This window comes from Pecten maximus, chromosome 2 (genome assembly GCF_902652985.1).
Source record: "Pecten maximus chromosome 2, xPecMax1.1, whole genome shotgun sequence".
Classification (NCBI taxonomy): domain Eukaryota; kingdom Metazoa; phylum Mollusca; class Bivalvia; order Pectinida; family Pectinidae; genus Pecten; species Pecten maximus.
In genome coordinates, this window is record NC_047016.1 from 13,983,194 (window position 1) to 14,000,208 (window position 17,015).

The window sequence follows — 17,015 nt, forward strand, 5'->3', positions numbered from 1 at the left end:
GTTATGGGGTGGGAATCTAAATGGTTTCAAAGATGAAAAGAATGAAACAAGTCTTCAGGGGTGAGGAAAGATCCTAGGGGTGGGGGTGCCAGACCAATTATTTGTATAAATTTGAATCCCAGCCTCCTGGGGATGTTACCACTGAAATATCAATATCATAGGATACATTGCTTAGTTCCTTAAGAAGTCATTATTATCAATATTGCCGTATGGACCCATTCTGGGCCCGCCACTTAGGCCACCAGGGGGTCAGCCCCCACTATTTGTACAATTTTGAATCCCTACCCTAAAAGAATGCTACCAATCAAATTTAAGCATGTACTCCTTTTCTACCCACCCCTCGGCCCCCTGGGGGGCAGGTGGACCATTTATAGTTTTCTGAATCCCCACCACCTAGGAATGCAGCCTGTCAATCATGATTGATATTCATAGCTTACTTCCAGATAATTAATTGTTTATATCAGTTTAGCCAAATTATTCCATTTGGCCCTGCCCCTCATGCTACCGGGAAGGGGGGGGGGGGGGGGGGGGGGGGGGGGGGGGGGGATTCCCACCATTTGTACAATAATGAATCCCCACCCCATAACGATGCTGCCGAAATGAACGATATTCATTGCTTAATTCCAAAGAAATCGTTTTTATAAATTAATCCAAATTGACCCCTTTTGGCCCCGCCCTCAGGCCCCCAGGAGATCAGCCCCACCATTTGTACAATCTTGTATCCCTATCTTATAAGGATGTTACCAGTCAAATATGAGCGACATCCATGACTTAATTTCAGAGAAGTTCGTTTATATCAAATTTAGCCAAATTGAACTCTTTTGGCCTTACCCCTCAGGCCCCCAGGGGGTCAGCCCCACCATTTGTACAATTTTGTACCCCTACCCCATAAGGAAGCATCAAATTTAATATGAGCAATATTCATTCCTTAGTTTCAGAAAAGAAGTTGTTTATATCAAATTTAGCCAAATTGAACTCTTTTGGCCAAACCCCTCAGGTCCCCGGGGGTCAGCCCCACCATTTGTACAATTTCAAATCCCCACCTCATAATGATCATAATGGTCCTATTGGTCCTTAGGACCAAGTGAGCTAAAAAAGAAAGAAAACATTCAAAAGTGGAGAAAAGATCAGTCCGACGTATAACCATAAAAGATCATTCTGGGATATCTTGTTTGTGTTTTACTCTTGTGATAGCTATAAAAACGTTTAAGAGATCGTATTTAGATATTGAAATCAATAGCTAAAAACATATCATTTGTATAGTTAGTAAATGGCACGTCGTCAAGGCATGTTGTGTATTTATTGTTTGTGACAAGAAACATTACGATGTGTTTATCACACGGGTTAAACACTTAGATTAATGAACTGTAACATTGTAAAAAATGATAATATTCTTATTTCAAAAAGGTAAATTATATCTGTAATATAAATACTAGCATTAGGAGAATACCGACATCAAGTTAAGTCAAAACATGTCTATCAAAATTGTTTATAAATATTGGCAATTACTAAGCAAAATCATTTTTATATGGAAAATAAGGCAATTTGTCTATTAACTAAATATTAAACCCGTGTACGGGGGAAGAAAACTATCATTAAATATCCAGTGTTACGAACTGTACACTTTGTAACAATGCTTGTTCCAACATGGACCATAATGAGATAATTGATCAGCATTAACACGTGCAATATAAGAACGAACGTACCTCGGTGAATCACTCCCTGAAAACGTACCGGTGAGCTACGTCACATATTCGGTATCACATACTGGTAAGCTTGCTGAATGTTTAAACTCGATTAGTTCTTAAATCAAAACGAATTCGTACAGAAATGTATAATTTACAGTTTTATCATACATACAACGTAAATGTGTAAACGGTAATTTTGTGCCTATATTTAGTAAACATGTCTCTCGTTATAACTATAAATGTATCTCGTTATAACTATAAATGTATCTCGTTATAACTATAAATGTATAGATCTTCGCAACAACTTACACCCAGTCTATATTTTCAGTCCAATTAAGGAGGAACCTGTTTACAGATGGCAGGGAGAGGAAACGCGTGTGGTATGTGCGTTCGATACTCCTAATTAAGATTAAGTGAAAGAAGACGTAGTCGGAATTTTAACATTCACACGGTTGGACTTATTAATCTTTACCAAGCTGACTTTGTGGTCAATTGATTCCAGGGAGAAAAACTCATTTAGCGAAGGTATATTTTCTCTACGTTCATTTAATATAGTTGTAAATAGATTATTTGTTTCTGCATTGTAGGAGGCACATCCAAATCGGAATTGCGTGTGCTGGTGGTTGGGGAAACTGGATGTGGGAAAAGTGTGACAGGCAACGCATTGCTCGGCGCTGATCTCTTTACCACTGGCGCTGAGGCTAAAGCTTACCCGAAAGACAAATGCTTCCGCGGGGAGAGTGACAAGTTCAAAGGATGGGAGAAAGTCGTAGTTGTGGACACCCCAGGAAAGTTTTTCCGTATCAGTGATCAAGACGAAAAAATGAAGAAGGGCGAGATCACGAAAATTGCCGGAATAATGTCTCCTGGGCCACATGTGATTATTCTCGTTCTCACCAAAGTCAAGACAGATAACAGGGTAAGGAAGAATGAGGAGAAAATCGCACAGTTCTACACAAAATCGTTCGGCAAGAACATCGAAAACCATTTCGTATTTCTGTTTGCCGGTGAAGATGATGATGCCACCGCAAAAGCAACTGTACCCAAAGACAATTACCTGTATCGTCTAATGAGAGATACACCCAGGAATTACCTGGCTTTCAATGCGACGGCTGCAGGTAAGGATAAGAATACGGAAAAGCTGCATCGCATCGTCAGTGGCGTTGTCGACGAAAACAATGGGAATTTCCATACTGACAAGACATTTAAAGATGTCCAAATGAAAAACGAAGAAAGAGCACAAGAACTTAAGGGACAGGAAGATAATCTTTATCGTCATGATATTGAAAAACTGAAGAAAGACCAGAAACAGAAGATGGATGAACTAATACGTAGATACGATAGGTGGATAAAAGAGGCTGAGATGGCACACAAGAAGAAACTACACCCAGATAGTCTAACGTCACAGGTACGTGACGAGTACCAGAACGAGACGGGAATATGGTATACCATTGCCGACGTGACAATATATCTCTGGGAGGTTTTCTCTCCCTATGTTAAAAAGTTTTTCAAAAAGTGAACACAGTTTCGATTTTGATAGACATTTGCATGCACACAGAGTATAGTTCAATATACCAGCACCTGTATAAATTTCATCAGAGGATTTCTATGTTGGAACCAGGAGGAGTGAATTGCTTTATACCCCGGCATGTACATGTATGTTGGTGTCTGCCAATCTAGACCATGTTTTCATATTTTGAAGAGTATGTTAACTGTTTTGCCATGTATAACCCATCGTTATATAATCTTATATATCAATATAGCTAGCAAAATTTTAGATTGTAAATTTTAACATTAAAATTGTTGTGATTACAACCACTTTGACTTTATTATGTTTTTTACGGCGAAGAGAGTGATTTTTATAGCAATGTAAATATCATCATTTTAATCATTTATAATCACAAATATAAAATCTAAGTAGAATGTCTGTCTCACATTAGCACAGGTACTTGGCACACATTCTCAAACCCAGGCCCGTATAATGTGTTATAATACAATATACGAGCCGGTGGGTTAGTCATTGTGAAAATTACGTTTATACTATACATTAGATATGGTCTCATTTCCTCAATTTCCATTTGCTAAAACATGGAGGTTCGTATTTTCAGATATTTACCTGATGTTTCTAATTCTAAACAAGAGGCCCATGGGCCGTAACGGTCTCTTGAAGTTTGATATATTTTAGCATATTTGACTCCTGTGACCTTGAATGAAAGTTAAGGTCATTCATTTAAACATTTTTATAGTCTTTTACCCAAGAATGCTACAAACCCAATATGAGGTATCTGGGTCTCTTGGTTATCAAGAAGTTGTTTAAATATTTTAGCATGTTTGACCCCTGTGACCTTGAATGAAAGTCAATGTCGATCATTTGAACAATCTTTATAGCCCTTTACCCTAGAATGCTTCAAACGCAATACCAGGTCTCCGGGCCTATCGGTTATTATGAAGAATTTGTTTGACCCCTGTGACCTTCGATGAAGGTCAAGGTCATCCATTTAAACAAACTTGCTAGCCCTTCAACCTAGCATGCTACAGACCTAATACTGGGTATCTGGGCATTTTGTTATCAAGAAGTCATTTAAGATTTTAGTACACATGTATATTTGACTCCTGTGAACTTGAATGAAGGTCACGGTCATCCATTTGAACAAACTTGGTATCCCTTCAGCCCAGCATACTACAGAACTTATATTGGGTCTCTGGGCCTTTTGGTTATCAAGAAGAATGGGCCTGTTGCTACATGATACAGACCAAATATCAGGTCTCTGGGCCTGTTGGTAATTGAGAAGAAGTTGAAAATGTAAATTGTTTACGACACACGACAACCGATGCCGGACAGGTGATTGCAATAAGAATTCGTCTCGGGTACCCTAAACAATAAGGACGTTTGATTCAGTTAATTTGGTGTTTTACCACCCTGGTAGAATCTGAAATATTGATCTATGTCAGTATTTGATTCTACAAGATTAATATAACACCATATTAACATCACCAAATGTCCATAACTGATATATGTAATTAATTCCCAGAGTATGAAATGTACACAGTGATAACAAGATAAAGCCTATATTGTTTCTCTTTTAAATTCCCATTTAATGATGCTTTTAAATTTGGATGATCTTTGGCACAGTGGTAACACACTTGCCTTTCACCTAGGTGGCCGGGGTTCAATTCCAAGATTGGACATGAAAAGGTATGGGGTCACCTGCACGATAACCTGGGTAATTTCCAAGTATTTCGGTTTCCTCCCAATAAGACCCTATGATTTCCAAAAATTAATCAGTTTTTAAGAACTGATGTTTAATCTGAACTGTTAGCATGCTGGCCAATACAACAGGCTTAATGACATTGGATTTCAAAGATCTTTTCAAAGATTATGAAGCACAGAATACCAGACCCATATAACCTGTTGTTTGTTTTTTATATTGGTATACTGTAACTCAGCTTAATCATCAAGCAGCGATTTAGAAAATATTTAAATGAAAACAAACAAATCCGAGATTAATATTTAATTAAAAACCTCATTACATGTATATGCAAATATTGCACGATACCAGTACCATGGATATATCGGGCCATAAAAATATTAACTTCGAAAATATGGCGTAAATATAAAAATATTTTGATCTACAACATAAAAGTGCATTAATTATACAAAGAGATATTACACAGATAAGACTTGTTTTTCTCTGCAATAAGCATGATAAAACCATGTGATAAACAGCCAAATTCTCCCAAATACACATTGCTTAGTTTATGTCATCAAGTAAATAAACATCCTGCGAATAAACCAAAGTGCCAGTTACTTTGACGAGAAGAAATGTTTACATCGCTCCATGATTAAATAATGAGTATTCACAACCTTTGTGTCCCTCACAAACAATGAGATTGCACCATCCTTTACACATATTATATGTACTGTCACAATCTATAAAATACAAATCATGAGTAAATGACAATTTGATGATTGTTTTGGTCTAATTTACATATTGCTGAAACAAGTGTTTTTTAAAGTGACTATCAATTATACTGTTTCAGTTAATGCAATCTAAATTATATCCAGAGCTGTACATTCAACAGAACAGAACTTTTGGTCTTGTTTTCTAGTCTAGTCATCATTGTTGAAGACTTTCAAGGGGGTATAGGTCTGTGGTGATTTATGCTGGACAAGTCACATTAAAAAACTGAACTTGATTCGTGACAAATAAGTTATATTTCACCTAATATGAGGTGAACACTTTGATATTTTCATGAACATATACATGTACTAGAAGTAAAATACATATGAAAAATTTAATTAAAAGAAGAATATTTTATTTATTTATGTTTTCTTTTAAATGCTATGAGCTTTCATAAACAGATAATCCATCTTCCACTGAAAATGTCGAGACAAGTTATGTTATTAATAAGACAACATCTGGTTACTTGGCTTTTGTGTATCAGTTATGTCACACTAAATCATTCTCTGTGATCAGTCAATTTGGAGTGAAAATAGAAAATATTTATTTGTCACAGTAGAAAAATATTGACAATATTTAAAATATGATATTTATTTCAGTGGTAAAAGACCTATTTATAATAGGAGATTTTCTCTTTAGCTCATCCAGCAGAGCATTAGTAAACCAGATGTCCTGGATTTGATCCCTAGCAGCAGCACTGAAAATTAATGAAGTCTATATATAACAATAGTTTTATGAACAACATCTTCAGGATCCCACAAGTCTCTCCTCTTGTTGTTTGAGCAACTCTATCAACATAAATATATTGTTTAACAATTAGTATAAGGATTGTATGTCATATTGTTTACCTGGTTTTCCAAACAGTATATGTTTTTGGGCAGATTTAGATATATTGTAGTTTTGTCAAATATCCAGTTTTCAAGTACAATGTACATGTAATATCCACAACCTTTCAACATGTTCACAGTCACAGAGTATATGTACATGTAAGTGTTTTATCTTCTTGTTTACAAAAAGTACAGGTAGAATCACCAAGTATATTAATTTTTGTAAGGTAATTGTTGTTTGCTAGTATTCTGTGTGCAAATCTGTACTGTAGCCATCTCAAAGAAACATCATTTGTTGTTTTAAACACTGTTATTTGTAGTAATTTAAGTTCAACTTAACTGATTTCTAATGCATTGAACCATTTTTCAATGTTCCTTGTATTAAATTTGATATTAGAAATAAAAATGTTGCACATCCCAAAAGCCTTTTTAATTTCTAATGAAAGTTTTTTTTATATAAATTGCTATAAAAGGATGAACAGTGTCAACAATGGTGAGGTTTTGACTAAACCCAGATCTAGACCATATCATTCTAACAGCTCGTCTCAAACCATAAAAAAGTGTATTGTGGTGGGGAAAAGTCTTATGTTTTGTCAAAAATTTCATATGAATAGAAAGTTTTCATTTTTTCAAATCAAATCTGACAAGTATCTTTCTTCTTTATTAAACCAGGTGTGATAGAATACTGGAGCATTATTCACCTTGATACGTGTATTATACCAAACCAGCATATCATTAGATCACCTTGATATGTGTATTATACCAAACTGGCATATCATTAGATCACTTATCTTAACCTCAATTTTTCCAATATATTCTTCATAGGTTAAAAATTCTACCTTCCAGAATCGATTGTTATATTTCTGTTATAGGTTTATATAATAATTGTCCCCCAAGACTAACAACTTGTTGATATCCGTGGCACATACATCTGTCAATAATTGTCCAATTGACATCAGAGTTGGTAATTCTACGTATCCAGGTTAATTTCAAGAATTTTTGTCATGTTCCATATCAATTTAAAAATGTGTTTTTCAATTCTTTCAAAAAATTATCATAAGGTTTTGGAATTCATTATAAAAGTGACCAACTTCTGTTAGAAATGTAAAAAGGATCATTGAGAATTATTACAATATTGATAAATATAAATCGCAAACAGACTATTCCTCCAATAATGGAGGCTTTTTCACAACCTAGTTTATCAATAGACACCAGATCAAGTTTTCACTACCTTACGATTTTTATCATCAAATTGGAAATAAGGGATTTAAATTACGTATGCTATGCTACTTTTGAAGGCAAATGTACATGAACAATACAATTACTGATTAAAAGAGATTCCAGTACTGATATAGACATAAATTGTTGAACCTCTATATAAAGGACACATCACTATAAAGGACACTTTTGCCTTGTCCCTTAAGTGTCCTTTATACACAGGTTCGACTGTAGTATGTGTATGCAAGTGTATATGAACATTGTCTTTTTGTACCATGTAAATATTATGTGAAAAAAAATATTAATAAAAAGGAGAAGATCTCTCTAGCCGAGCGGTATATTGCGACTAGTATTTTCCAGTGTTACACTTGTACTTGCGTATAGTGCGCAGTGGTCTTTTTCACTTGTCAATTTTTGAAAAAAAGTGTGCACTATACGCGAATATTTACGGTATTAAAAAATAAAATGAAAATAAAAAAACTCTATAAAGTGAGGTTGGACAGTTCATGATCAGATAGGTAACAAGTTCAGTGTTCCCAAGGTCTCTGTACAGACAAACACCCTGAACGTCCATCTGGTCATCTTAAATGTCTTGTGTCCACACCAGGTAGGTCATTAGGTTTTTCTCTATATCAGTGTCCATGTTGACAAAGGTGGGCAGTCCATAGGTACCTCTGACATCACATGTCCATTGTCCATAGGTACCTCTGACATCACACTGTCCATGTTGACACTGAGGTGGGCAGTCCATAGGTACCTCTGACACCACACTGTCCATGTTGACACTGAGGTGGGCAGTCCACAGGTACCTCTGACACCACACTGTCCACAGGTACCTCTGACACCACACTGTCCACAGGTACCTCTGACACCACACTGTCCATGTTGACACTGAGGTGGGCAGTCCACAGGTACCTCTGACACCACACTGTCAATGTTGACACTGAGGTGGGCAGTCCACAGGTACCTCTGACACCACACTGTCCATGTTAACACTGAGGTGGGCAGTCCACAGGTACCTCTGACATCACACTGTCAATGTTGACACTGAGGTGGGCAGTCCATAGGTACCTCTGACATCACACTGTCCATGTTGACACTGAGGTGGGCAGTCCACAGGTACCTCTGACATCACACTGTCCATGTTGACACTGAGGTGGGCAGTCCACAGGTACCTCTGACATCACACTGTCAATGTTGACACTGAGGTGGGCAGTCCATAGATACCTCTGACATCACAGTGTCCTTATTCATCGAGATAATTTTATATTCCATTCAGATCTGGCTGTCACAAGTCCAAGGCCATATATGTCTGTCCATGCATTACAGGGTCTCTTGTCCATATAACACTTGCCACCATTTCTGATACAACAGCCATCTTTGTTTTCAGCTGTAGAGATAAAACATATTCAGATTGTAAATCAACTGAACAGTAATTATGATACGGTTTAATAAGACATGTTTAACAGCTTATTTTACCTAGCCTAGAATGGTAAGTTTATGCTTTGGTGAAGCTTCCATTGTCTGTTTGTCTTTCAACAATATCTTTAAATCTCTACTTGTCTATATAAACAAAGGGTCAGGCCTATACTAATAGAGGAAACAGGTAACATTTTAAAATTCCTTCTGTACTGCTAAAGGGATTTGGGTCACATTTGGTCAACAACATCACTTGATGAAGGGGAATTTTTCTACAAAATGTCTGGTACTAAGACTCGGATACAAAAACAGGTACATTTTTGTAGATCTCTGTAGCAGTATTATGAACAAGATGGTTACAGAAATATTGATTATTGAGATGAAAAATGCATGTCCACTGGACCTCTTGTTATTTTCATTCTGAAACATTAAGGACTTTTGAAAGGTGCTGAACTTATGAGGGGATAACCAATCTAGTTTTTAGACTGAGCAAGAAAATGTAGGATGATAAATGATGACATCAAAGATGTACTGCCGTCTGATTACTGCTGGATCTTTTTTATACACAAAAAATGGCCATTAAGACATTACTATCAATAATATAAATGTAGACGGGGTACAAGAAAGAAAAAAAGATTATCAATATCTAGGATTTTTTAGGTACTTACTTTTCCTGAATTATTATTTTTTGTCCATCTTCATTATACCTGAACACAAACTTGTGAACCTGTTTTTCAAATCTTACCTCACTCAAAACAAAATATACCAGCAGATTCTTCTTCCTCCAACATTTACTATTTCCCTGCACGACTTCTCTCACATTTCTACAGCAGTCCATCACATCTCCCACCATGATCACATGAACTATCACCTTATCCATGAATGGTCTTAAATGGACATGACAATCCTTCTTCTGTTCCTTGATAAGATTTTCTGTGTATTTTGTGATAGCATCACAGTCAAACTGAGTGTGGTAGTATACGGTACAGTTTGTGTCAACAAGATCACATGTTTCCTGGGAATCGCACACCGCCACCTAGAACAGAACAATCAGTATGATGGCCGTAGAAGGTAATTGTGATAAACAAGCATGCTAGGGTATTGCTAAAGCTATACGTGTTCCCTATCGGCCCCCGCTAAAAATAGTAACAGCGACTTTGACCCAAAAATCCTGAAACTCAAACTTGATCTGTAGTTACTCATACTGAAGTTACATGCCAACTTTCACCAACATACCTTAAAGAATGGCTGACAAAAGTATGGAAAACTGAGTGGACTGACTGACAGAAGGACAGACAGACAGACGGATGGGGAGGAAACCTATAGTCCCCCTTCACCTATGGTCAGTACCTGGCAACTGCCCCACACAGGTTTTGAACTCGCAACCCAGAGGTGGAGGGCAAGTGATAAAGTGTCAGGACACCTTAACCACTCGGCCACTGCGGCCCCTTTAAACTTGTTTGCCCTCTAGACCAGCATGATAAAGACAACAATAACATATTTTTAGGTGTGAATTTTTTTTTTTTTAAATGTCATCAGTCTTTGTAGAAAGGCAGAGAACGAGTCGATACCTACACACTTCATAATCTTGATTGTTTCCGATACACAATTCCAATTTCAAATGGCAAACTTCATTTGAAATGGCAAAATGTGTTTGATGAGACAAAATTCAAATGTCTATAACTTTAAAGTTAGCACATGACTAATTGAAATATCAAATTGCAGATTTTACCATAAAATTTGTATGAATTTGAAGAATATGACAATATATGATATATACTGGTATGTATTTAAACGTATTATTTGTGACCATATCATTTCAGGATGTATCTAAAGAATATCATAGCACTTCTTTAATGTGAACAGCTTTTTGTTAATACAAATGTATTTGAATGGTGTATTAATTGTGACCATGTGATTATTTGATAAGAGGTTTGGCTGATGTGAACATATATTTCAAGGTACACATGACAGCATTTGGATAATGTCACCTTAAGGTGCCGAGCCCCCAAGTCCCTTTGTAGACATGTGACAAGTTCTGTATCACAGCATCCGGCCACTTGAACATGCATCTCATTTTCTGGAAAACAAAAAGATGTACAGCTTGTTGGACAGCTAACACAATAAATGAAAAACTTTTAATTTTCATATTATCATGTAGAGGGTATACATCTACAGTCTGAAGAACAATACTACAACATATTTTACATGTATAAGAACAAAGACACAAAACTATCAAAACTGGCTATCACTCTGAAGGTGTGATCCAGTATACCTATTACTAGGAATAACTATATTTCTTGGAGAATGTTAAGTTTTTTGCTGATTTAAATTTTTCATCAATAATTGTTATCATCTTCCCAGTTTTGGAATAGAAGTAACTACAGGTCATTTTGTCCTGGTTTACAGCCAAAAGTATCTTCGCTAATTTCCTAAAGACGGAATGGTGTAAAATGTAGGTAGAGAAAAACACTCAAGTTAATCTACACCTTTTACAATTTATTGATTCCTGGTAGTCCATAATGTCTCTCTCTTTTCCCTCCATCATGAGTAGATTACATACCTTTTAGAATCCCTTCTGCAGCATAGATGTCTTTTCTTAACGTTACCTGTCAGTAAAATCATCAATCACAATACTGATATCTGACAAGAGTTAAATTACCTATCATTAAGAAGCAATGGTGCATGGTTGTCTGGGACAGTGTGAAATGGAACATCCTTCCGTTAATATACATCTTTCACAAATTTGTTTTCCTCCTAACTGTTTATAAAATACATTGCTATGTCCATCACCTGAGCTAATTCTAAATGATAATGTTCTTCAACATTTATGTCCAGCTTTACATCAGTTTACATAATGACAACACTACAGTGAGGCAAAGTTAGGAGAGAGTTCAACTATAACTATTGGTATTAAAGACTTCGTCATTTCTCAGGCAGTCCACTACATCAATTACTTCCCTTCTTGGATTTTCATCCATCTTTGGATGTAATGACAATCATTTAAGGAGTGACTTTTTTCAGACCTCATGAGATATTAACAATCTTGATATTCCATAAACATACACTAACCTCGTCAGTTGATATAACAAATATATAATAAATTGTTTAAAAGTTGATAAGAAATTAGGCTAGTTATAGTTTAACAATAATTTTATATTTTTGATCAATAATTTCTGGTAAAACAACCTTGACCAAATTTTACAAAACTCTATAGCACTTTTCGGTCTAATCCTACATGCCTATTTTAAAGAATATAAATACTGAGGTTTTAAAGTAAAGGAGAAACAATTTTTTACTAAACAAGTGATTAAGCTAATCACCTTTTAAACACATGGGCCATGAGCATACAATATTTAGAGAGCAATATGATCTTAGGGAAACAAGATATTAATCAAAACACAACATTGATAGAAACATGCTTACAACATGTTGATATACATTAGATATCTGTAGTATTAACAGTTATTTCCCTGAACCTTTACTGTGTACCCAAATTGGAACGACTAATCTTTCACTAGCCTAAAACCTGCATTAGCAAAACTCAACAAAAAAACTATTTTCTGTAGCAAATACTTATTGCTGGCAAAATCAAATAAAAGGTGCTGTTAAAATGCCCAATGATTTATCCAGGAGATAATGTATGTAATCTGTAGCTTGGGTCTCACTGGTTTGAAAATCAGTATTTTTATGGAAATACAGAATGTATGTAATTTATCAATTTGATGTTGCATCCTTTTCACTAATTGCAAAAAAGTAACTGGTTTACCTTCCAAAGATTAGTAGGGCCTTCTACAAGTCTAGCCTTTGTGCCAGCATATTTCAATGCAAGATGGAGACATTCTGTACCAAAGTCAAAATCGTCATCTGTGGCCTGAAACATCATACATGTATATTACTATATTACCTATTTAGACATTAACTGATGTATGTCTATAATAAAAGGACATAAGGTGTCACATTTTTCTTCAACATTCTGTACATGTATCTTTATTTGTGAACAAAAACAAGGACTGACTGTATTTTACAGGTGGCTAATTACAATACAATGACGTGAAAATCAGTATTAAATCTTTTGTTGCTGTAATGAAAAGTTTCTATTTCATATTTTGTTTTTAAATCAACAAATAAATATCTTCCTGATGAATGTGCTTTTTTATTAGCTCAGACCAAAGAAACTTCTAATTCAAGATAGTAAAAGTGGTCATTATCAGCTTCTACTGTGACCTGCCACCAGTTAACTATAATAATACTGTATTTGATATAATTAATCAAGTTGATTAATATCATGATGATAAGCTTGACATGTTATTTTAATTAGAAATATGAAATCATTCATTTATTTACAAATGCAGGATTATGCATTTATATGTGAAATAGACCTTTTCGTATGCAGATAGAATAACAGAGAAGATGAATCCTTGTGGCATCTCGCTGGCCCGATATTTGATTCGGTCCAGTGACTCCTCAAGGTAGCCACATCCATCAGATGCGATCACTGTTGAAATCAGCGGACGGTGAACACCTGCTGCCTGGAATAAATATAACACTTATAACTATTCTCAAACTCACAATATTGCAATATTAACTGTCAATTTATATTTAAAATATAATATACATATGCCATACCCTGTCTGATGTCTGATACACATTGCCATCACTCATCACAAAGCCACTATATCTAACTAACACAGAATTCTCTTATTCAATGGTTCTGTCAAAAAGTATATTATGATTAATAATTTAGTGATTTTTTTTTTGTCATTTCAGAAATGCCATCTTCTTTCTTTAAACTCTTGCCCCAATTTTAATTTAAAGTAAGACAAGAATGACAGCCATACTGGAGCTCACCCCGGTTTCCTTGGCAGCCTTGGCTACTTCATGTATTATACTCTCACCAACAAATAGGCGTACAGCATCATGTATTATCACCACATCAGAAGGCTCCAACACTATAACCAGAAAGTACTGTAAACAGATACATCACAGAGAAAGACATCCACTTAACCCCTGATAGAGCTGATAGGCTATACATAGTGTCAAGAAGTATAGTTGTAGACAGACTTAATTCTGTGTTTGACCTGTTACATTTTTTGAAAATGGAACTTAACACTGTCAAGTTTCGAAGTATTTGGCTTACAAGGGAATATTCTTTGACATAAATCACATTGCTTTGCTACTATAACTGAAGTTTTTCTGTCAGGTAAAAATCATCACACTTTTATGGGTGTCCAAACTGTCTACATAAATCAAAACAGTAAGTAGTGATATTACTGAAAATCATTGATAGTGGACCTCCATTCTACATTACAGGATGTCCGACATTTCAGATGATCCATACATAAACATGACCACTAAATGACAGAAAACTATGGAATGATTACTGACAACAAAGTATTGGACTTTTGTGATAATTCTGACATAATATGATTCCCACTAAACAGACAATGGTAGTTATGGCACCACAGGGTGTGACACACTTTAATTAATTCATATATCATATTCACTTTATGAAGGAAACAGTCCATCTATTGTTCTGTACAAACTGTTTGTTTCACATCTTTGTCACACCTGATTTAAGGGACTTTACACCATTGTATATAGATCTGTGACGTGTGTGAGCTCCTCTGACCACCATCACTTTGTTGTAACAATGGCTCTCCACCAGTTCCTCCATATAGTCAATGTAGGGCTGAGACACCACCACAGCAATGTGCTTCACATAACTCAGTCTGTCAAAAAAAGGGCAAGTGCTTACTTCATATAACAACAACTCCTTCAAAGCAGACTCAGCTAGCCTATTGATGACATATTTTATGTGAACAGCCACTGATAAACAAAGTCTAGCACATCTGTTTTGTTTGGCAAGCTGTTTGAGTATTTACTTATCTGTATTTTAAATTCAAGATTCTGTATTTATGTATAAAATAGAGACATCTGTATTTTAATTGGATATATCTGTATTTAAAATACAGATATCTCTAATTGTTAAATAAATAGAGATATATTAATTAAAAATGGTTTACTTTTTTTACAATTATTTCCTTGTTATATATCTCTGAAAGTGTTATTGTGCACGCATAAATGCATGGTTATGTGGTAAAACTTATCAGCATCATAACATGACCAATATATGCATTATAATGTGATCATCTATTTCCAAATTTATTTGATTTCAAATTCCCATTCACTCTGTTCATCTTTCATCAACAATCAAAATTTCAAGATTTTTTTCTTAGCTGATTGCTCATTATGTGAGATTATGACTAGATGCCTAGATTTAAATGATATCACTCCATTTCACTATATTGTATTGACATTACAATTGTTAGAGATACTGTACGTGTGAAAGTTCTGGATCGTGTAAAGGATGATGGGTCTATCTAACACCGGACAAAACTGTTTTGGCGTGGAGCTCCCAAAACGCTCCCCAGTTCCCCCAGCAGGCAGGACCACACTCACATGTAGGTCGTCTGTGTCAGCCATTGCTAAAAACAGAAAACAAGTTAAGTTTACTGTTACAGAAGTCCAAAACATAAAACTATTAGTTCTCAGTGTTAAATTTTGTTGACAAAAATGTTATGAGTTTAAAGAACATTAACTTATTAATAAAAATATCTCTTACATAAATCAATTTCATATAATGATATAAATATATATATAATTTTAGAATATATATGTTTATAATTTTAGAATATATACCTACAAAAATGTACGGTATATATACAATTGCTAGTACCTGTACATGAATAGTATGTCACACTAGGTTTGTAATCACAAAGTTTTTTTCTTTTTATTGATTTGCCTTACTTAAATCAATTGATTTATTCAGATTATATACTAGAGGGTACACTGAAACAACTGATCTACAGGATAAGACCCTATACATACTGTACATACAGCTGTATGATCAGATTCTAAAACTTGGACTTAAGAAGATGTCTTCGGGCCACATATCTAGACTGCAGGCTGGCTATGGGTTAATTGACCAAATATAAAAAATATGTATCTTACAGATTTTTATGGTTTTACATAACCATCAACCTCAATTAGTGGTGGGGATCAAACCTGCAGCCCTCGGACACCAGCCACTGGGTATAGATTGAGATAAAAAAGGAATTTCATACAGTACAAAGTAAGCTGCAGTGTGACCATGTCTCTATTCATAATTATGCTACACTACTCTCTTCTTTTTAAATGTATTCACCCTGAACACTGAATCAACTCAAGTTCTAACTATAACCAAGCCCCTCAATTTCATATAGCTTAAATATTGTCCTTGGGGTGGTCAATGGCACCAATTCCAAATGAAACAGGAAAGTGTCTACAACATCGAAAATATAATAACTTAACTTACTATGAACAAGCATGCGCATACAATGAAAATTCAGGAATATCAACAACCAGATCCGCCCAGCCTTCGAGAATAAATTAAACCGATACCCGGCCGTTGCTCAACCGTGCATGCAGACAGCTACTGAGCTAGCAAACCCAACAGACATTTTATCTTTTTTTTCTGTAACATTCCAACAACATGTGTTCTTACATGCGCTAGTAGCACATTTGATTATTATATATACAGTCAGAGACTTATAATTCATGTGATATATAAGTCCCTGATACCAGAATCCATTGTAGAGCGAGCACTGTTAGCTTACACAACATACTTAACCTGGTTGGGCTAGTTGTTCTTGTGAAATAATGACGGAACTATTGAGTTTACGTTGCTTTTTGGCGAACCCTGACAATGAATTTCAATGCATATACCAATATCTGCAGATCCGTCAAAATTAATGCCTGAAATGTCACAATTAGAAAACCAACAGGCCCGGCACTACTCTTCTCATCGTACCTACCGGATGTTTATAAAAAGTATAGGCGGTCTTCAACCGGAAGTAAAC

The 17,015-nt window shown here is 35.4% G+C and overlaps 2 protein-coding genes across 8 annotated transcripts; one reads left to right on the forward strand and one right to left on the reverse strand.

The window, feature by feature from the left end:
• The first annotated feature begins 209 nt into the window (after positions 1–209).
• Positions 210–3,451, forward strand: LOC117341725 (GTPase IMAP family member 4-like). The gene is made up of 2 exons (XM_033903592.1): positions 210–248; positions 2,254–3,451. The coding sequence occupies exons 1-2, from the start codon at positions 210–212 to the stop codon at positions 3,205–3,207; spliced, it is 993 nt and encodes a 330-aa protein (XP_033759483.1). The 3' UTR covers positions 3,208–3,451.
• Positions 3,452–5,183: 1,732 nt separating this feature from the next.
• Positions 5,184–16,978, reverse strand: LOC117318337 (D-ribitol-5-phosphate cytidylyltransferase-like). 7 transcript variants are annotated; one of them, XM_033873374.1, is made up of 12 exons: positions 16,787–16,978; positions 15,458–15,602; positions 14,686–14,846; positions 13,966–14,066; positions 13,497–13,646; positions 12,884–12,988; positions 11,678–11,723; positions 11,106–11,194; positions 9,860–10,150; positions 8,559–9,085; positions 7,265–8,504; positions 5,184–7,221 (listed from the first exon to the last, which is right to left on the reverse strand). In XM_033873374.1, the coding sequence occupies exons 2-10, from the start codon at positions 15,598–15,600 to the stop codon at positions 8,984–8,986; spliced, it is 1,188 nt and encodes a 395-aa protein (XP_033729265.1). In that variant the 5' UTR covers positions 15,601–15,602; positions 16,787–16,978; the 3' UTR covers positions 5,184–7,221; positions 7,265–8,504; positions 8,559–8,983. The 7 variants fall into 7 exon arrangements, with proteins under 7 accessions (XP_033729265.1, XP_033729259.1, XP_033729267.1 ...); XM_033873368.1 differs by having other exon boundaries at positions 16,472–16,978; XM_033873376.1 differs by having other exon boundaries at positions 16,882–16,973.
• Positions 16,979–17,015: the final 37 nt, after the last annotated feature.